The 22611-nt window shown below is 43.1% G+C and overlaps 1 protein-coding gene across 1 annotated transcript; it reads right to left on the minus strand.

The window, feature by feature from the left end:
• Nucleotides 1–2152: 2152 nt before the first annotated feature.
• Nucleotides 2153–11068, minus strand: PHLDA1 (pleckstrin homology like domain family A member 1). Its single transcript, XM_086398745.1, has 2 exons — nucleotides 7181–11068; nucleotides 2153–6754 (listed from the first exon to the last, which is right to left on the minus strand). Exon 1 carries the CDS (start codon nucleotides 8389–8391, stop codon nucleotides 7207–7209), a length of 1185 nt encoding a protein of 394 aa, XP_086254871.1. The 5' UTR covers nucleotides 8392–11068; the 3' UTR covers nucleotides 2153–6754; nucleotides 7181–7206.
• Between the last annotated feature and the right edge of the window lie 11543 nt (nucleotides 11069–22611).

The following is a 22611-nucleotide window of genomic DNA, read 5'->3' on the forward strand; positions in this document are numbered from 1 at the left end:
TGGCACTACTGACATTTGGGGCTGGGTAATTTTTTGCTGTGGAGGACTGTCCTGTGCATTGTAGGATATTCAGTAGCACACCTGACCTCTACCACCAGTTGTGAAAGCCAGTAACCTCTCCACTGTCAAATGCCTCCTGGGGGAGAAAATTCTCTGCAGGCTGTGAGCAACTATTCCAAAGTATAAGGTGAATCGTTATGCTACAGACCCACTTTCAACACCACCAGTCTTTCTACAGAAACATGGTGGTAGAAATGTATGTATATTCACGCACACACACATGCACGCACACACACGCACGCATACACACACACGCATACACACACAGGCATACACACAAACACACGCGCATACACACACACACGCACATACACACACAGAGTCATAAACAAGATTACCTTGGGAAACAGGTTCTGAGACTCTGGTGTTTGTGTACAGGTCTGGAGCAGGGGGATGTTCTCGGGAACCTCACCTGAGAAGGACCGAGAGAAACAGGACTGGGCAGAGGGAGAGCCACCGACAGGCCCGTATCTGGGAACCGAGTACTCTCTGTCCTCAGGTGGGAATCTGAGTGGCGCACTGCAGCGTCCTCTCCAGACACATATATGAGTATTTTGATTGTTTCTTTGTAACTCACTTGACAAACATAAGCATGTAAACCAAGACTGGAAAGTGATAAGCAAATGACAATAATAGTACTCTAAATAATGGCTTTTTTTCTTCTTTTTTGTGTTGAAAACATGGATATTGCCATTAAACTGTTCTTACCATTTAAAAGATATGCTGAGGTCTCAGAAAATATAATTCATAGCTTTAAAACACCATGTATTATATATTCATGTCGTTATAAATGATCCCCAAACTTGCTTATCTGCCTTGAAACACAGGGAGCTTCCTTTCGTAGCTATGCCAGGTACTGTTGTAAGCACTATTATGTGTACTAACTTATTATAATACATCTTCTCAATAACCAGAGGGTGGGGACCTTTATTAACTCCATTTTACAGAAAAGGAAATTGAGTTTCCAAGAGTTTAAGTAACTCAAGATCTATATGACCTAGAAGTGGTAGAACTGGGACTTGAACCCGTGTACTCACAAATCATGGCTCTTACCAACCCTGCTTGACCACCATTCATCCATTTATTTCACATCGTACCCCTGATGTTCTCTCACAATGGCAGTAATTTGTCTTCTCAGATGTTTTTCTTTAAAAACAAGACCAAACAGAGGAGGAATCAAGATGGTGGAGAAGTAGGGCATGGCACTCACCTCCACCCACATGTACATCAAAAGTACACCCACAAGTAGAACAATTAACACAGATCATCTACTGAGCACTGGTGGAAGCCCTCAGACTGTCCAAAGGACAAGAAAACCTCTGCACAACTGAGCAGAACCAAAGAAAAAACAAAACCAAACAAGAACAGTGGAGTAATAAAGCTCTCAGTGTAAGACTATTCTAAGAGATAAAAAGAATGCCTTCAAATTTCATATTTTAAAGTCTTTTAAGATTTAAAGACTTTTGGATGCCAAAGGAGACTGTGGGCCAAGTTACACTATTTTCTTTTAAAGAATTGAGTCTCTTTTCTGGTCTCAACACAAAACAGCAAGTTTTATAGATACCACTTTGAGAGACGATTCTCTTAGAGTCAAAGCTTCACCTTGGCAAGGGACCCAGGAGGACTCAAATTTCTCTGGGACTCCAGAAGGAATCTCCTCCAAACTAACTCACTAAGGACCATTACTTATCCTCCAGGCACTATAGAAAAATTGCAACTCATATCCATTAGCACTCAAAAGGCAAAAATTATCTCACCAAATAATCCAAGTGAATTTCTATATCCTATATTCAAAATGCCCAGCCAACCTCAGAACACGGTCTTTTGCAGGGACTTCCCTGGTGGGCCAGTGACTAAGCCTCCACATTCCCAAAGCAAGGGGCCTGGTGTTCGATCCCTGAGCAGGGAACTAGATCCCACATGCTGCAACTAAGATCTGGCACAGTTAACAATATTTTTAAAAAAGGTATTTTTCTTCCCCAAATCATCATGTCCTTTACAGTGGCCAAGCCCTTTAGAACAGTCTTCTTCCCACAAGGACACGCAGTGTATGGGACAGGTGAACAAGGCCTTCAAAAAGTCCACAGGTCAATCACCTCTATAGATACTTTATTTGAAATGGAATGCATTTTGAAAATATGAACTATGAATCACAACTCTCCAACATCACTTAAAAGACATATTTACACAAATTATGACCATTTCATTAAGTTCACAAATGTGATAGCTTGTAAAGCATTTGGTTCATGGTGATACTTGCATACTCTGAAACTTTAACCAGAAAACTGATAGGGGAATGTAACAGACAATTATCTTTCTTCTCAAAATAAATACAATGATGCGGAAGGACAACCTGTTGTTAAAAATCTGCTTCTCACCACCCACCCAGCTGGTCACTGGGAGGCCAGCTTCAAAACAGGAGTTTTTATGTAGCTGCTTCTAATGGTCCAGAGTCCACTTGCCTCCCGCATCAGAGAATAATGCCGTTTCCAAGAAACCCTGTTGGACGCTATACTCTATTTGGCAGATATCCTGCCAACAAAGTCACATCACTTTGTCATCCAATCTTAAGTAAGTCCAGATTAGCCGTTCAGCACTGCAGATCAAAATTCACCCTTTAAATTGTCAAGAATTTAGAAAAATAAAACCCAACCAATGCAATTCTACAATGAATACATCTTAAGTGGCTTTAGGTAAATAGTGTATTTCTCTTTAAAAAATCATCAATGGATTCAATTTTGAGCTCTATAATTTCCAAATTTAAATTTTATTCTACTGAGGCATTTTGTTGGTAAAGCAAAACTAATTAATTTGACATTTGTTTAAAAAAAGGAAAAGAGGCTCTCAGGCCCATCCTCAACCTATGAAGCTCTATTTTCTACAAGATTGCTACAGTTTCATTCAGGTCTTAGATCTCTCTTGTAAACCTGCCAATGAACATAGTGGTGTAAACATTTGGAGCTAAATTAAAACCAATTCACTTTCCCAGGGGACAGAAAATAAGTGATGTGTTTGAACTAACTCATACACTCATAGAGTGTCAGCTTTAAATGAGAAATTTTTAATAGTGTTTGGCAAAAGAGAGTTAAAACAGGCCTCTCAACTTAAGCCAGACTTCCTGACAGTGTTTAGGTGTTAAAAGGAACTCTTTTTTTAATACTTTCTTGGCCACATATCAGGGCGTGTGGGATGTTAGTTCCCTGACCAGGGATTGAACCTCCGCCGCTTGCATTGGAAGCGCAGTCTCAACCACTGAGCCACCACGTAAGTCCCAAGAGGAACTCTTCTCAACAACAAGTTGGGCTTCATTTTGCTTTTGTTTTGGAGAAGGAAATGGCAACTCACTCCAATATCCTTGGCTGGAGAGTTCCAAGGACAGAGGAGCCTGGTGGGCTACAGTCCATGGCGTCGCAGAGTCAGACACAACTGAGCGACTTGCTTTTTACTTTCGCTTCTATGAAAAAAACGTATGAAACCAAATTATGAAGTTGGTTTGATTTCTAACACGATGAGAGAACCCTCCCTTCCTCCATGAGGGAAATGCTCGTTCTGAAAGGGCCCTTTATATCCATTTTCTCTCTGACCTCAGTACTCCGGGCACACGCAGATCTGTGTGGGTCTCCACTAAGAAAGTATGTCCAAGGAATTTCACCATGGTGCATGGCCTGTCCCGGCACTAGTTGTCCTCAGGAAATGGCACGATAGCAAGTAAAGGAAGCACTGTGTGAGGCCAGAGAAGCTATCTCCTGGGTGCTGGGAAGTTACACATCTTTCCCTTCTTTCATTCATTCATCCCAACAAATATTATTGAGCTCACTCAGTAAGAGGCTTCGTGCCAACACAAGTTCAAAGACAAAAAGTTGTTTCCCAAAGGAACATCCCTTTTAATTTCCCAACTTCTTACATTTTATGTTTATCTAAGAGGTAGGTTTTCTATTGGACCTATCCTTTCCTTCCGTTTCTTGGGTCGAAAGAAGTATCTTTATCTGCCTCCATGAAGGTGATTTGCCAGGCCTCAGAAAACCTTTCAGGTGTGTGTGCTCAGTCGTGTCCAACTCTTTGCGACCCCACGGACTGTAGCCCACCTGGCTCCTCTGTCCGTGGATTCTCCAGGCAAAAGTGCTGGAGTGGATTGCCATGCCCTCCTCCAGGGGATCTTCCAGACCCAGTGATTCTTGCGTCTCCTGCATTGGCAGGCGGACTCTTTACCACTGCGCCACCTGGGAAGATCCTAGGGTGTCCAGAATACCCTGGGTGGTCTGTATTGTTTTCTTACAGGTAACACAAAGCCACCGACACATTCAATAATTTGCACCTGCTATTTTGTGTTGTGTGTTGTTAAGTACACTTGTTTTTTTGTTTGTTGTTCTGGAATAATTAACCCATAATAAGTGTTAGTTACATAATAAAAACCACCCTATTACTCTCCCTTCTAACTTCAGTTTTCACAGTTACTAAGAAGGGTTCAGACTAGAGAGTCACTAGGAGAGTCAACTCAATCATAGCAGAACAAGGACTAAGGGCTATGGAAAGATAAAACCAGGAACCATGATTCTGATGGCCGCATTATGAGCCAGAGCCATTGTGAGAAAGAAAAAATTCTAGCAGCTAGGAGGAAGCCTGGGCATATTTTTGTAAGCTAACAACATCCAAGTGCTTTTAAAAGCCTACTTGAATCTTAATTTTATAAGTATTTGCTACAGATTTAAATTTTTTTATAGCACAAGAATTTGAAAAAAAATCCTTTCATCTGAGAAAAAAGCTGTGGTTTAATGGGGTCATATGATCTGCATTTATTAAAATGAGAGTACAATGGGGTATTATTAAAAAACATATCAGTAGTTTCAAAGAAATCAAACCAAACTTGACTTAAGAACTCTTTGAGATCTGCTCTCTGAACTGCCTATCATATATATATATTTTTTTTTTTCTTTCCCCCCGCAACTGCAACTTCGCCTTTAAGTGGGAGCCCACGTAAGTTCTGCTTGCCCCTTGATTGAATTTTATTTTTCACCACTTCTTTGGATCTCAAATTTTCATCATTTAAATAGTGCACTGAGAAGCAATTTGACCTTCAAACTCCTTTTTAGATGGAGGGAGAATAAAGGTGCCTCTAGCATCAAAGTCTATTTTCATTTCCAGACTATAGAACTTAGCAGTGGCCTAAGGTTGACCATTCCAATTTAGAAGCTGGAAAAATAGTGATCAAGACTTTGTGAAATGAAAATGGAAAACAGAGAGCTGTTAGGAAACCCATGCAAGACAGGAAGTGACTTTCAGCCCCAAGAGGATTTGGTAGCATCTATGGCTCTTTTTTAAACTGAAGTAGCATCTGCACGTGTAGATTTGGACCATCCTTTTCATTTCACACAGAAGAGGGTTTGTTCTACCTTTAAAAGCACATCCTCTTCCCCCAACCATTCCAACACCCCGGACTCCTGAAAGTTGCTGCTAGAACAAGACTGGGTTGTTTTCTTACTGCAAATCCAGTGTTTATCCAGTCCTTCCTTTTTCAATTTCTGAGTTTAGTTAACCTAACAACGAAACATATAACCCTTGGATTTCTCACAGAGCAACAAAGAGCAAAACAGTCGGGTCCCTGGTCAACATTCCCAGAACAAAAACAAAAAGCTATGACTCCCAGTCCTTTGAAGCATTCACAAATTGTATTTTAAACTATGAGATTCTAGAATATGCTTCTAGAACAAAGTAAAAAAAAGGACAGGAAATGCAGTTCACATCAAGTGTGCCAAGCTCATGAAGAAGGATAATTTCTACTGTGGATAGAGCACAAATGTTCTCTCAAACAACTGGAATAATTCTTCTCCCTCACTACGTTTTTTGAAATGAAACATCTAATGCACTCATACTCTGAAATCATAGAAAACTCATTATTAAACCCTCCACACAAAGATAATCTAAGCAAGGCTTTTCCTACAGCAGACCAAGTCCTCCTGTATATTCAGGATACGGTCATCTTGCCATCAACTGGGTTATGTATTAAATATTTTGAATTAGATATCATTACTACTGATTTCCTTGTAGAAAAGCAATTAGATTTTTATAATTACACCATTCTGAACATTTAACTTCTTTAAAAGTTCTACACAAAATACATGTCTAAGGAGAAAAAAACTAATTAAAAAACAAAAAAAACAGAACGAAAACCCCACATAATATCACAGAGTTTAATTTCAACCACCTGGAATAACAATGAAGTGTCAGACCTTCTGAAAATGCCCTAGGAATAATGAATAAATTCTTGTGTGCCTCTGTACCGCCTTTTTTCTTTCTTCTTTTCCAAGACTACAACTTACTAAGGATAGCTTTTCGAAAATAAAGTATCTTTTCTGGAAAATGACCTACATTCAGAAATGTCTCAGAACAAGCATTAGAAAAAAAAACACTAATAAATAATAAGTCAAAATACATTAAAATAAAATTACAGTACATCATCCCTCCTAGAAGGTCCACCATACTGGAAGATCCTCTCAAAGGTTCATAAATAAAGCCTTCTGGACTCAAAATCTTTCCTGCATTGTGAAGAAGAGTATGCAGAAAATAAGTGGAATCACGAGTTATCAGTCGGGTTCTGTTCAAACTACTTGATTTGGTGTGGGGCGGGGAGACTTGTTCTCGATCCAAGTGAAGACAATAGAAAGGTGCTCGTCCCGCTTCCTCAAGTCCCCAAAACCTGGAAAGAAATGACACGGACGGAAGTGAGAAGCTCGGACTCCTATCAGACCCAGTTCTCTTGGCGCCTGGCCCGCGGACAAAGGAGCTCAGACAAACACGGGGGTCGCTCCCTCGAGTGCCCAGGGATAGTCCAGCGGCGCCGAGGGCGCCAGGAGGCGGTCGGCGGCGCGGCCGCGGCCGGGGGCGCGCGTCCTGGACACGGGCGGGTCGGCGGGGCGGGCGGCTGCGGGCACCTTCCCGCCCAGCGCGCATCCCTCAGCCTGCCCTCCCCGCCTGGCCTCTGCTGCCTGCAGCCTGTGCCCTTCTCTCCACCTCCCAGAAACCTAGGTTCATTGCTCCCTTGCCCACCCAAGAGCCGAACCCGTGAGCAGGCTTCCGGCTCTGACACCCCCAGACCCGCTCCCCGGACCCGCGCCGACCTTACCGCGTTCGGGCCGGGTGCTGCCCTCTTCAGGCCGAGTTGGAGGTGCTGCGGAGGAGCCGGTGGCCGTGCGCCTGCGAGAGTGGCGGTGGGTGCGGGTGCGGTAGTGGATGCGCGTGCGGATGCGGGTGCGGGTGCGGGTGCGAATGCGGGTACGGATGAAGCGACTGCGGCTGCGGCTTCGGCTGAGGCTGGGGTTTGGGCTGGGGCTGCGGTTTGGGCTGGGGCTGCGGCTGGGCTTGGGACTGAGGCTGCGGCTGGGCTTGGCTTTGGGGCTGAAGCGGCTGCGGCTGCGGAGGCTGTTGCTGGACCAAGTGCTGTTGCTTCTGCCGCGTGGACTTGACCGCCAGGATGGCCTGGCGATTCTTGTACTGCACCATCTGCAACGTGATCTCGGCGTTCCAGCCCTGGTCCTGCGGGCACCGAAAGTCGATCTCCTTGCCCTCAGCCATCACCACCGTGAAGTACATGTACTTGCCCTTGCGCTCCACGCAGTCCACGGTCTTCATGTTGGAAAAGTGCAATTCCTTGAGCTTGACTGGCGGCTCGAGGCTGGCCACGGCGGGGCCTCCGGGTTGGGACGGCTCGACCGACCCCTGCCCGGGCTGCTGTTGCTGCTGCTGCTGCTGCTGCTGGTGATGTTGCAGCTGTTTGGGCGGGATGAGCAGCAGCCCCTCCTCGGTGAGGATGCAGCACTTTTTCTTCCAGAGCTGAAGCAGCCCGTCGCTGCGCTTCTCCAACACCCCCTCCTTCAGCGCCTTGCAGCCGCTGCTCTCCAACATCCTCCTGGCATAGGGGGCGCAGCCGCTCGGCTCGGCCTCTCCGCTTCCAGCCGCCCGGGTCGGGGGCAGCAGCAGCAGCCGCGCGCCGTCCTCGCCCCAACGGCTCCCGCGGCCTCCGGGCCGGAGCGCGCAGAGGAGGCTAACGCGCAGAAAGCAGAGCGGCTGTGGCGGCGGCGGCGGCTCGGGGTCCGGGCAGCAGGGCAGCCGCGTCCTGATGCGCCACAAGGTCCCGGAGCTGCGAGCCGCCGGGCCTCTGCCGTCCTCTTGCGAGCGCTCACTGAAGGGCACTGGCCGGGCCCCCTCGCGGCGCTTTTGAATGGGCCATACCCCCCACCCCCGAGTGACACCCAGCGGAAAAGGCGGCTCCTGGCGCCCGCGCCGCGGGGGAAAGCCCAGCTCTGAGAGGCGCTCTGCCGCCGGCGCGCGCCTCATTCACTTGGGGCCTTTCCAAAGCCGGCCGCGTCCACGCCCCCCGCGCCCCTCGCTCCGCCTCCCGCCGCCCACTCGCTTCCGCGCTCCTTCCCCAGGCTGGCGGCCGGGAGTCGAGCCCCGGAAACTCGTGTCCTGCGCCCGGGGCCGCGGCCGAGGGCGCCCCGACTGCCGGGCGAAGAATGCCGACGCACAGAGGGCGCCGAGAGGCCATCCCCATCCGTCGCGCCTCTCCGCCCGACGGGGCTTTCCGCGAACAGCCTCGGGTGGGTATGGGACTGGCCAAGTGGGCGCAGTTGCCAGACTGCCGGGCACGCCAGGCGGACCCTCTGCGCTCCGGAACTAGCCCTGGGGATTCGCGCTGGGCTCCGAAATCTCGCAGAGCCCGGTCCAGGCCTGGGCCAGCGAGGAACTGGGGCTGAGGTTCGCTCGCCGCGGAGTCCCGCGAACTATGCCTCCCCCGGACCCCACGTAGGCATCTTAGTGCGAAAAGGGCGAGAGGATACGGTGTCTTTACACTCACATTCGCTTACGGCCACTACCCAGCTCTTCTTAGAGGGCGCGATTGTTAGAGCAACCGTCTGTCCCTTTGGGAGTGGATAGAAGGGGACCCACTGGAAATGACATTTCGCCTTCCTTTTTTCGAGCCTGGAGCGCAGGCACTCCATATCTTACGTGACGCAAGTCCTTCCGTACAGCCCGCAGTATCTCACAAGAGTAACTGCAAATTGGGGTAACATCCGGTTCTGAGATTCCGCACTTTAACCTCCAAAGGGCCGGTTGGCCTCCGCGGACCCGTCTCTTTGCAAACGCCCAACAGGTCATCTCTCCTAATCTCATTTATGTGTAACCCCGGGGAAGGTCATTCTGTGCTCGCCCCTAGCTCCCTCCTACTCCATTTAAGCAATTTCTATAGAAATTCTGGGAAACAAAGATTAAAGAGCATAAACCGAAACCAAAAAAATGTATTAGAGAATCCCAACTATGCACCCACCCTGAAAAATATGAATTACACAAAGGAAATGAGGAATGGACAAGTCAGAGTTGGCCAGGGTAACAGGAAAGGCTGCTACTTGTGCTCAAGAAGGAAGAAAGGAGAGGTGAGTTCATCTGTAGTGTCTGTCATCTGGCTGGAACAAAGAATTCAAGGGGGAAGAAGTGACAGATGAGCTTGTAGAGCCCCTCAAGAGTCAAATTCTTTCTGTGTCACGCTTAAGAAATTCGAGGTTCATCCCAAGGTAATCGAGAACAAAGGATAACTTTTAATCACGGGAGGGTCCTGAATCTTGATGAAAGGAACAATGTTTTGCACAGAAAATTCCAGCAGTCCTGAGACCCACTGAACTGCACTTAGCATTCTCAGGGCCTTCACACTGTTGATAGATAAGCAGTCTTGGTAGGAGAAAGGCGATTAAAATCATGTAAAGATCTCTAGTAAAACAATTCTGTATAACAATGACAAACACTACACCTGATATCTGTTTTTCCCCTGCCTTTGCAGGACAAGTGAGCATTCCAGAGAATTTCCACATGACCAGCTGTTCATCTTTTTAACAGAATGCCATTCTTCAGCTCCTTTAGAAAACTGCTTCCAGTCTCCGAGGCAGTTGTAGTGGGGAAAAGACATTTCATATGGAAAAATGATACAATACAAAATTGACTGGCTAAAAGACATATCCTGGCAACCCAAGCCATTTTCCTAAGAGAAACTGAATGTTTTGGCGTCATCTAACCTGCAGTTTATCCGTATGCATCAAATGCATTCTATCTCAATTACTTAAAAACGTCTAACCAAACAGCATAATTTCAAAAAGTACTTCTTAGATAACTAGAGACTTTAACAATCAGGATCTCCAGTTGGCTATTTGATAACTTAGGCAACAGTCCGGTCGTCCAGTTTGCCTTCTCCAACCACCTGTGAGTGTGCTGCCGTGGCTGCAGTCTTCACAACCCCACAGACCGGGCTCCTCTGTCTATGGGATTCTCCAGGCAAGGATTCTGGAGTGCGCTGCCATTTCCTCCAGGGGATCGAACCTCTCTCTCCTGCATTGGCAGGCATGCTCTTTACCACTGTGCCACTTGGGAAGCTCTCCAACCACACAGTGCAACTGATTATTGGAAATCTCAGTAATACAGAAATCTTGATTAACTTCAATTTCACCAGTCACCACCAACTCATAAAAATGGCCATATTACCATTTGTAAAGACAATTTATTTCACAGAAAATGAGTAACAGGAAATAATTGCCCCCTTTCTCTCCCCCACAACTTCAGGTGTAGATAATGAAAACCTACAGATGTCACTTAAAAATTACTGCAGTTTAGAAAGCCAAGTAAGCCATTGCTCTGGTAAACAAGTCTGAAACGGCTAAGTCAAAACTGGTATTATAATCAATTGCATCAAGCTGTCTACCAGCAGCATCTGACAGAGCTGGTCACCTTCTGCTCTAGAATACAGTTCTTCACTGGCTTCAAGGACATCACTTAGCTTTTTCTCCCTCCCTAGTCGCATGGTCTGACTCCTCTGCCTCCTCTTCCCAATCTTTCAATGACTGCCCCAAAGTGCAGCACGTGGTTCTACTCACTCCCATGTTGATCCCACCCAGTGTTATTCTCAATAACATCTGTATGCCCAAGACTCCCCAAATTATATCCAACTAATTGTTACTAAAGAATAAAACAAAAACTATCTCCAACGTTTAAAAAAAAAAGGCAGCAACCTGGGCAAGGGAACACATACTGGTGAGACTACTAGTGAGTAGTCTGTTAGAGGGAAACGTCTGAAGGGATTATTGGTCACAGAAAGCACAGTTCCTAGAGCTTCTGCTAAAAAATAAGATAGTGTGCTGCATAGGATGGAGTCCATAGGCTTATATACAATTGGCTTGATTGTCCATAGGCTTATATATTAATCATAATTCCTAGACAGAATTGGTTCAGTAAGGGTCTGGAATCATTTAAAGTTTGTGGTTTTTGAAGACTTTGCTGGTTAGTATAGCTGTAGTGAAAAATTGCCTTCAGTTTTTATATATTCCAGGCCACTGTTACTGTAAATTCAATTTTTTTTTTTCCTTCTACTACTGGGTGTCTAATGGAGACCTCAAATATGTGCTTATCTCCTCACCCTAACCTGTTCTACCTACCTACAATCCCTTCTTGGTACACGGCGATTTTATCTGTACAGCTGCTCAAACCAAAACCCATCGAACGGTGCTGCCCTTAAAACAAACTGAAAGAAGCCCTGAGCTTTGAAGAACCAGTATTACACATTTATCTGGGAACTCATATTCACTCCAGACTGCGCTCCAGGTATTCAGGATTCCAAACACCCTGCTGAAATGACCTCAGCAATTTCTGTCACCGCTGTGTGCACTGGTGTGTAAGGAAGTGGACAGATTTCGAGCATGCAGGCTAAGGTGCATGAGGCCCCCTGCCATACAAATCAGAGGCAGGGGTGGGAGGAGAAGGAAGGTGGGACACCGGCAGAGGACCGGGTTGCTTGTAAGGAAGGCTCTGGCACAGGACTTTTAAGGATCTGAAATTCACACCTGGCCTTCCGCATACTTATGAAGGGGTATTTGGCTAAACAGTAGCATGGGACATATTTTCAATGAACTTTTAAGATATTTAATCATTGGTGTCTCCATTGCACACATACCCCAGGACGGGAAATGTTTAGAAGCATGCCTGCCTTGCATGAACCCTTGACTCACTTTCCAGTACTCAAACCACAAGCTGAGTCAAGAAATCCCATCAGTTATGCCTTCAAATTACATCTATATTCTGTTCATCTCTCTGCTTCATTGCCACCCTGATCACCTCTCCCCTGAATTACCACCATGGCCCCCTAACTTGCCTCCCTGATTCTACCTTTGCTGTCTTATCATCTATAATATAATCTCTAAGTCATCCCAATCACTTTCTTCATCTTTGCTCAAATGTCATTTCAATGAAGACTTTCATAATCACTCTAAAACTGCAACTATGAATTTCCCTTAATTTTCCTCATAGCATGTATCTGTATTACCTCCTAACATAATGAATAATTTATAATGCCTACTGCTTGTGTTACCATTCCTAGACAATCTAGCTCAAGAGGGCAAAGATCATTGTTCTGATGTGTCCTGATCACCTAATACATTTCTTGACACAGAAGTTCAACACATGTAGAAATTTTAAATTGACACAAAAGCCCGTATCTGTCATAAAAAGAAAATCAATGTCTTAAAATACTTGACAGATTTTCATAATGCATCCTATTAAAGTTGTCAAACTGTAAGAAAACTTTATGAAAAGAACTTCTAAAACCTGCCATACTAATACATGTATTTGGTATTAGTTTAAAAAACAGATTTACTACTATACATGGTAGGCCTCTCTGAACTTTTTCTGTGAATAGTTTTTGTTATTTTTTGGCTGCACAGTGTGGCATGCAGGATCTTCATTCCCCAAACAGGGATGGAACCTACACCCCCTGCAGTGGAAACAGAGGCTTAACCACTGGACCACCAGAAGTCCCTGGAGAATTTCATGGACAGAGGAGCTGGTGGGCTACAGTCCATGAGGTCACAGAAAGTCGAACGCAACGGAGTGACTAATGCTGTGGGTTTTTTTATCATCTACAAATGCTATCTAAAATAAGTCCCACAAACCTTTTACCAAGCAACATGCAACTTAATATTGAGACGTATTTATATATCACACTATTGCTTGCTTTTTTACAGTTGCTTAGTCATGTCCGACTCTTTGTGACTCCATGGACTGTAGCCCACCAGGCTCCTCTGTCCATGGAATTACCCAGGCAAGAATACTAGAGTGGGTAGCCATTCCCTTCTCCAGGAGATCTTCCCAACCCAGAGACCAAACCCAGGCCTCCCGCATTACAGATGGATTCCTCACCATCTGAGCCACCAGGGAAGCCCATTGCTTGCTAGTAAGAATAATTAAAAAAAAAAAAAAAAAAAGTAATGGAACAGAATTAGAAGCAGTTTCTTAGCTGACTGACTTGTCAGATATTTGCTTGAAAGTTCATTAATCAATACTGGCTTAAAGACATGTAACAGAACTTAGTTTTAGTGTGTACTTGATTACCAGATTGTAAAGCTTTTAATCTACAGACTTCCTAATTTGAAATATAAACAAACTCATGAAAAATGTCATTAGCTTAGACAGATAGAGTTCAAATATCTTTTAAGAAACAGTTAAAAGCAAAAGCCAAGTAAGTCATAAAAATACAAGTCAGGTCATCTTCATCAGTGTATAAAGGCCCACATTCAGACTGCATTTTAGATTTCTTAACCATTCATCTCTTCATTTTAAAACACTCTACTCAGTAAAAATACTGTATAAAAATGCCAAGTTGAAAAGCTTAATAAACAACTCTTAAGACTGTATACAGAGCTCTCCGGCTTTCACAGATGTGGCCCTCCAGTCCCCTTCCTTTTTCGCTGTAAATTGATGAACTCTGCCTCCTAGTGACCAATCTGTGTAACACAGCTTAGAGCGATTTACACGAGTCAACAGTAATTCTCAACAGTCATTGTAACCGGTTCACAGACAGCACTGTCAATCAGCTGTCTCTGTCCTTTCTGCCAATAACCTAATTTTTAGGTTCTCATTTCTCACGCATGCCCTTGTAATACCGCTTGAGTCCAACCATTTGAATCCACACTAATATCCTGCACTGCTAATATTTCTGTTCATAGAAGAGGAAACATTCAACCCCCTATTCATGTAACAGCACTTCCTAACTCCTTGCTCTAGCATGGAAAGCTTTCCGCAGGACTGTAAAGCCCTACTTGCATTTTCATTTCCTTCCGCTCAACTTATCTTCACTTGTCTACTTGTTCTGTCTTTGCTCTTCTAAATCCTCAGCAACATCTAATTTTTCCAATGTATATGCCACCTCTTAGCTTTCTTTAGGCTGAGTTAATTCCTTCCTAATCGTTCTGCACTACTTCCAATCTGGGGTTAGTACTTTCATCACTGTACCTAGGAGCACAGTGATCTTGGTGGAAACTGCTGATTAAGTGCCATCTGACGGCGCTCAAACTCAGACTAAATGTTAGTTCTGGCTGGAAATACACTAACATTCAAAACAGGGTACACAGGCTAAAGACATTTTACCGAACACAGTCAGCAACTGAGTCCAGGAGAATCTTCACTAAAGACACTTACTAGGGTAATAATACCTTTTAAGTGATAAATGGAAATATGAAGGTAAACGAAACAGAGCAGAGGTTCAGCTCTGTATTGCCTACATTTGAGTAGGCAAAATTATGATACTCTGAATTCTGGCAGAGCAGCAGTAGAGAAGCACCAGGTATGCCAGCGGCAGACAGTGGAAGCGCTGGAACTTTTTAAACTTTGAGCATTGCGCTGGCAGATTAGCCTCTGCCTTCCAGTAACTAGAGCCTTAAACACCTAATGTTCTAAGTCCAATTCTACCCAAACTGGGTAAATGCTTCTGTTGTTTACAACTCAAATAGTTCATAGACAGCCAGTCTGCAAACCTCTCTGAAGGGGCTAAATTACACGGGGAACTCCCTCTTTTCCAACATAGCACACAGTCTGAGAACAGATGTTTGTCTGATCATTACTGGTACCTGCCAAAAAATGAGTAAATCAGTAAATAAGCAGAGAGGTTTTTTAGGTCGTAAAGGAAGAAAGGTACAAACAGAGAGTATAGGTAACTCAAAAATTTAAGGATAAAGAGAAAAGATGGTATGATAAAGTTGCTTGGGTGATGTGATAAAATGCAAGGTTACTTTAGAAGAGGAACTTGTGTTTTAAAGACCAAGGATAGGAAGGTGGAGGATGGCTCAAAGATGACAGGGCAACTGACAGAAAACCAAGAGCAAAAGAGAGAACTCTATGCATGACCAGGCTCAGAAACATTAAAAAACTTTTTTTTAACCAAAAGATAGAACTTTTTATGGCAAGCTTACACACTGCCACTAAACCTATCAGGAAAAGCAAACCCTCATCTTTGAGGCAACAGCAAAATCACCACGCAGGTCATGACTACAACGATTTAACAATCAGCATCCTTTAGCAGGTCAGACAACTGGAACATTTAGTTCTTGTTTCTAATGAGATTCTATTTACCTTTTTGCTTAAGTCATTGTCATTGTCTCACTCTCTCTTATGCAAGCAGGGGTTCTGGGAAAAACACTGCTAGGATACAGTTAAAAGCCCTGGATAATGGATAAGACTCCAGTCAGAAGTCATCCTCAGGCTGTATGCCTAAGTTACCTTTCTGGAACTGGTTTACTTACTTCCAAAATGCAGCTGTTTGCTTCCTGTTTTCCAGGATATCCTCAATCCTTTTCTAAACCTGAAGCTCTTCAGCATGCACAGCTGGCGTGGCTGTGATCCCAGCCTCCGTTCTCACAACAAATTTCACTTTGGCTTTAGAAACCCAGGGTCTACAACATTAACCAGATCCCTGCCCCACTCCGCGCCCCCATGCTGGAAGCACCGAGTTATCCCTTAGGACGGCATGTGAATTTTGCCTGCTTTAGCGCTCCCTGCTGTCTAAAACCTGCACATCATGGATCAGAGTGGCAGCAGCAATTTCAGACAAGAAAGCAACTGCAAAAACAGAAGCCATGTGTCAAACACAGCAAAGCAGAGGATGAAACTCACACAGGTGAGAACACAGGCAAAGGCCAAAACAGCTGCCATCAAACAGACTCCAACACAGATCAACTGCAACATTATTATTTTAACTTTTATCCTACATACAGAGAGGGAATTACCATCCTCAATTAGTATTAAATAAAACATTTTTCCTATTATCTTAAATATCTGAATACACATTTGGTTTTTTTTTAAAGATGCTGATGAAAATTTACAATGCAAAGTCTTACCTTGTCTGAAATACAAACAGTACAGCAATGAAACTTCCTTCTGAACTTCTAACTATGGATCACACCCATCCTTTGAAGAGAAATGCATGCTTTATGGTATGGTTGTATATGCATCTGCAAGGAGATCCAACCAGTCCATCCTAAAGGAAACTAGTCCTAAATATTCATTGGAAGGACTGACGCTGAAGTTGAAACTCTAATACTTTGGCCTCCTAACGCAAAGAACCCACTCATTAGCAAAGACCCTGATGCTGGAAAAGACTGCAGGCGGGAGAAGGGGACGACAGAGGATGAGATGGTCGGATATCACCGACGCAACGGACATGAGTTTGAGTAAGCTCCGGGAGTTGGTGAAAGACAGGAAGGCCTGGCGTGCTGCAGTCCACGGGATTGCAAGAAGTCAGACACGACTGTGTGACTGAACATCAACAATAGAGAAATGATGTCTAACTTTTTGTTCCTGTTATTAGATTACGATTCTTTCCATAGAATTTTTGCTTACTCTTGTTAGCAGTGGCAAACAGTTTTCAACAAGATGGATGCTTTCTGAAGTGGACTTTTGAAATGACGACATAGATTATGCTAAAAAATGTCAGGACAAGGAAGCCTGGAGTGCTGCAGTTCACGGCGTCACAGAGTCAGACAGGACTTGGTGACTGAACTTTATGGTCAGTTATACTTAGAATTTGAGGTTCTTTTACCAATCAAGCTTGACATTATCATGGTCCAGAATGATCTAATTATGTGTACATTTGGTAATCTTTGCAACCCCATGGACTGTAGCCTGCCAGGCACCTCTGTCCATGGGGATTCTTCAGGCAGGAATACTTGAGTGGGTAGCCATGCCCTCCTCCAGGGGATCTTCCCAACCCAGGGATCGAACCCAGATCTCCCACATTGCAGGGGAATTCTTTACTGTCTGAGCCACCACGTCTGACCTTCATAATCTTGACTGTCCAAATAAATTCGAATTATGAGTGCAGTATGATAAAGTAAAACATTCTTTCTCCATAGATTGGCATACAATATATAATTTAACCTTTCTTCATGTTTTAACGTATTTGGGAAACTTTGCAGCTCTTATCAATACTGTTACAGCCAACTGTATTTTCTAAAGACAAATTATGGTCACTACAAGATTCCAGTTCCTCTCACCTTCCCCAAACTTTATCATTTCTCCAGCAAGATGTTGAGACCTCTCCCATTAAACTTTTGCGGGTTTGACTGTAACCAACGGTCAACAGAAGAGATGACTTAGAAACGATAAAACTAATTCTTAAAACCCAGCCATCATGCTATGGAGCCAAGTCTAGGCAGAGTTCTGGCCACATCCCAGCTGAAGTCCCATCCAGCACTGACCACCTGAGCCTAGTCCCCAGCTTTCAAAGTTGCCCCCTGATGATGCTCTGTAGAGACAAAATGAACTACTCAAGTGCAGTCAGCAAAAATAAATCTTGTTGAAGAGTGGTTCTGTTAAGTACTGTAATACTAGGTAACTGCAACAATCATTGATTCAACTCTCCACATTCCCACTGAGACAACAGAATATACGCAGTCTAGTTTTGTGGTTTTACTCGTTTTTTCAAAACAAGTCCGTATGTAGTCAGTATGCAGAAACGTGGCAACTACAAAGGCTCTTAGAGCATCTTGGTTGACAGAAGTGACTGAACTGAGAATCAATCACTTCATCTACTACACGGCCCCATGCAGTGTTATAGGTGGTAAACTGGGAGGCAACCAAATAAACCCTAGTTGTTTGATGCATTTGTTGTACAAAAATTTTCTGTACATCTATCACCCTGCTGGCCCCAGACCAGAAGCTAGGGAATCCAGTAGTGAACAAGCATTCCTATAGTAGTACTTCTTGAACTGTTAAAACCAGGTAAGAACTAAGAAACCAAATGAAGTACATGTTAATTCAATGCAAAAAGAGACTGTTGAGCTAATGAGATAAATGCACATAAGACTCAGTAGAAGTGAAAGAAAAGGCAGCCAAGCATAACTGAAACAGAACACAAATACAAGTTACACAGGACAGGTTGTTGACATTCAAGTTGTCCTAAAGATTTTGGGTCCACTCACCAAACCAACTGAACAGCAAAGACAACAAGCCTGATCCATGTTTAAAACCACATCTGGACGGAAGACAGACACGCGTCTCATTGTCCACCACCACGTCCAGGAATCGAGGGAAATAAATGTTAGGGATGGAGTCAGATGGGCTGAGTCATGACAGCTTGGAAGTTTGGGACCGAACTTCATTTAATTTTACTCTATATGACTTCTGGATTTAACAAAGGACAATAAATCAGCATTTTAAAAATATTAATTTTAAAAACTGACTTTACGTAGAGTAACAAATTATTTTTTCTATTTTTACCTTTATATAACATAAAAATCCCTCAAAATGGGGACACAGATTTATATTTATTATCCAGTCTTAGTCTCAGGGTTCTTTTGTACTCCAAGGAGGGCCACCTCTTAGCCAATAGCCATTTTGCCTTTAGACCCAACCAAACATCAAAACAGAAAAAATAACCAATTCCGAAACGGTCAGAATCAACTATCCAAGATGATCCAAATGCTAGGTTTTCTTATGTTTAGGAGACACGTTTACTAGTTGCTCATTATGTATTAAAACATATGCAAATCACATTCTATGTACTTTGAACTACTTCAACGAGTGTGTTCTCTCAGCGCCCACAACCCTTCACAAGACATCACAACAACGAAGCTGAAAGGACAAGTGAACTCCAAACTTGTAACCATTCTACTACCCAACGTGCCAACTATTTTACTCCCACACTCACTAGAAAGATGTTACGGTACTTGTTTAGGGCTACAAGGTTTTAGTCTGAGTGTTTCCACTTTTATTCATGGTTTCTTATTCCTATGGAGCAACCCCACCTATAATTCCCAGCTGGATCAGTTATTACCAACCCTACCTGCTTGAAGGTAATTACAATTATGTACTGGAGTAAGCCTAGAGTAAAATCCTAATATGTTGGATTAACTTTGAGGTTTTCTGTGTATTAAGGTTTTACTATATTTCCTAAGACTCACCTGAAAGGACTTAGAAAAAAGAACATCCCAGGAACAAGCAAACTCACCATCTAGACTTGGTTTCCAAGTTTAACTCCCACTGAAGGGAATCAGGCATCCTTGGGCAAATAGCCCGTTTCAGAGGCGGGACCAAAAAAGCCCATGCTGAACCCAGAAAGGGCTTCCCTGGTGGCTCAGTGGTAAAGAATTTGCTTACAACAGTGACGCAAGAAACACGGGTTCCAATCCCTGACCCAGGAAGATCCCCTGGGCAGTGGGAATGGCAACGCACTCAGGCAGCCTTGCCTAGAGAACCCCTTGGACAGAGAAGTCTGGTGGGCTACAGTCCATGGGGTCAGACATGACTCAGCAAATGATTTTGAGACTGAAGTGCAAGAAATCTTTTTGAGCTATCAAGTATACAAGTGTGCAAATGATGGACACACAGAAAGCACAGGAACCAGCTTTAACAGGATACCATTGATTGAATCTGAGATGATTTAAGCATCAAAATGAATTGTATGCTGTAAAATTTTCTGATTTTGATTAACTGTACTGTGATTTCCAAGAATGTCATCCTACTGAAAGAATACGGTGTTTAGAGGATAAAGGGGCACAATGTCTACAACATTGCAAAATAGCTTAGGAAAAAGATATATGCATAAATTTACAACTATGTCAGAGAAGGCAATGGCACCACACTCCAGTACTCTTGCCTGGAAAATCCCACGGACGGAGGAGCCTGGTAGGCTCCAGACCATGGGGTCGCTAAGAGTTGGGCACGACTGAGCAACTTCACTTTCACGCACTGGAGAAGGAAATGGCAACCCACTCCAGTATTCTTGCCTGGAGAATCCCAGGGACAGAGGAGCCTAGTGGGCTGTCGTCTATGGGGTTGCACAGAGTAGGACACGACTGAAGCGACTTAGCAGCAGCAGCAGCAGCAGAAAGTCAATAAACAGCGATTTTGTGTCAAAGAATATGTAGGAATTCTTTTAAAGATTATAATTTTAGAGTTGAGAAAAGTTGCAATATTGATAAGGGCTCCCCCACAAAAAGCAACCTGGAAATTTAAGGAGATCTACTGCAGATAGCCTTGAATCTACTCTTCTTTACTTTGACACACTACTCTAACTTTAGTCCTAGCCTCTAGCCAGCCCCAATGTTCTTTACAAACAGCTGACAGCAAGTCTTGAAGTCATCCTCATCCTCACTTGGAGCCTCCCATGGCTCGGTCCCCGCAAGTCTCCCACTCTTACTGCCTTTCAGCTGCTGTGGGCAGTTCTACTTCAAGAACTTCATGAGTCCATGCTCACCTTCAGTTGCTCTATCCTCCACCCCTTGCTACACAAATTTGTACTCCCAGCTAAAAGCACAAGATTTGAGTATTTTAGCAGACACGACCACTCCGTAAGTTTCTAAACCACAATTACCTGAAGTTCATTAATTAAAAAAACATGAGTATTAATACCACTAATTCTTGATATGAGATCTGTCCACCTCTGGCATTTTTCAACACTTATACCCAGTTACTTGCTTTTTAAATTTAAAAACAGCCTTTCTGAAGAACCAAGGTGGCAGAAGTGGAACAAAAGCAGCAGTGGACCTTCCGCAAGCCCACCGCTGGGTATGACCCGTGAGCAGCAGACAGTTCACAGGATGCAAGAGGCAGAGGCGGCGGCAAGCCCGCAGAGTGCGGAGAAAGCAGCGCTCAAGGCTAACGCACCTGCTCAAGGCCAGGTAGGTGGGATGCTAGAGGTGCTGAGTTTCAAAGTCATCAAACTCTACAAAAGCTAAAACTCTCATTTTTCAATATGAAAATTAAGCAATATGATTACCAACTTATTTCCTGCTGGCAATTTATTGTTGCTAAGTTGTTAAGCTCCATTTCTCATTTATTTCGCACTTAAGAAAACTCGTCAATACCTCAAATTTTTAAAAAGCTGAGAAACAAAGTACAGTATAATGTCAAATTGAAGAAACAAAAGATACAGCTTATATTGTATTTTTGAAAATATAATTAACTGAATACATCAATTTTTCTAATAAACATTTATCCTTAAAAGTAATTCCACATCCCAACAAAGATGTTCCCATTTCTCTGAAGTCAGTAAGCAAACCTTAATTAGTCCAAGAACTTGGCTTTTCCTCCAAGTTAAATTTTTAGCATCTGTATTTTTAAACTAGTATATAAAATCACCACTATATATATATCTATGTTAATTTCACCATTATCATTTACATTTACTTTTCAGCTATTAGAGACTTAGTGCTTTAAGTAGCAAACTACCTAAATTATAAACATGTATTTTCAAAACAAAATCCAGTTCACAATTATATATACAGTGCAGAAGATTAAAAACTACATTAGCATGTGATTTCTTTTTCCTAAGGTTCCTATAAAGAAATGTATGCTTGTTCTATACTATCCATTAATTCTGTACATTTAAAACAACATTTGGCTTGACTTAGTCAAAAATATAAAGGCTAAAATTTTTTATAAGACTAACTCATTAAAAATAGGACTCAAATTCTAAACCAAGCCCTAAAACCAAGCATTCAAAGAATATCTGAATCATTTTAGTATTTCTGCATGGTACGATGAGGTTTCACAAACAATAATTCAAAAGTTTTATTATTCAGTGATGGGAATGGCCTACGACTCAAGATAACCCACAAATTCATATGTTTTACAAGCAGCAGTAATATAAAGTTAATTCAGTTAAAGACCTCATCATCTACCAACCAATACCATTAACCTGTTCACAGAATTATTAAAGTATTTCTATCAAGTCTAACGTGTCCTTTTAAGGTTTGTGTGTCGCTATTAAATGTGTTATAAAGGAATGAGGTAGAATCCCATTTTTTAAAAGTACTGCTATGTAAGCCAATTTCACACTAAGACATTTTTACGTCACATAAATATTAATACGGCTTCAGTGAACTAGGTAACTTTCAGAGAGCCGTGTTAAACCAAAAGCTAATCAATTTATGGAACTGTTGTTCTCTGCTTATTACCATATTTGAGTAACCATAAAGATAGAAAAAAATCTTAAGTGTATTACTTTGGAGGTATTCGTATGGGATTTTACCATTTCTAGAAAGAAATGAGAGAACTTTTTGGTCACAGCCTGGACTACAGAAAACTATAAATTGAAAATGTAAAGATAGAATTCAAAGGGCCTCAAAAACATCTGTAGTAACTGAGAGCATAATCTGCAGAACATGAAATTCCTTCCGTTCTAGTCTTCCAGTGACAAACTCCACTTAGCAGGGCTTAGGAAGTTGCTCTTAAAATTACAAATTTTAC

Source organism: Bos grunniens, chromosome 5, assembly GCF_055505025.1.
Source record: "Bos grunniens cultivar Pamir isolate PY7600 chromosome 5, Bosgru_T2T1.0, whole genome shotgun sequence".
Lineage (NCBI taxonomy): Eukaryota > Metazoa > Chordata > Mammalia > Artiodactyla > Bovidae > Bos > Bos grunniens.

Excerpts from the sequence above, each read along its gene's own strand:
- PHLDA1 (XM_086398745.1), bottom strand. The coding sequence starts at position 8,391 with ATGAGGCGCGCGCCGGCGGCAGAGCGCCTCTCAGAGCTGGGCTTTCCC.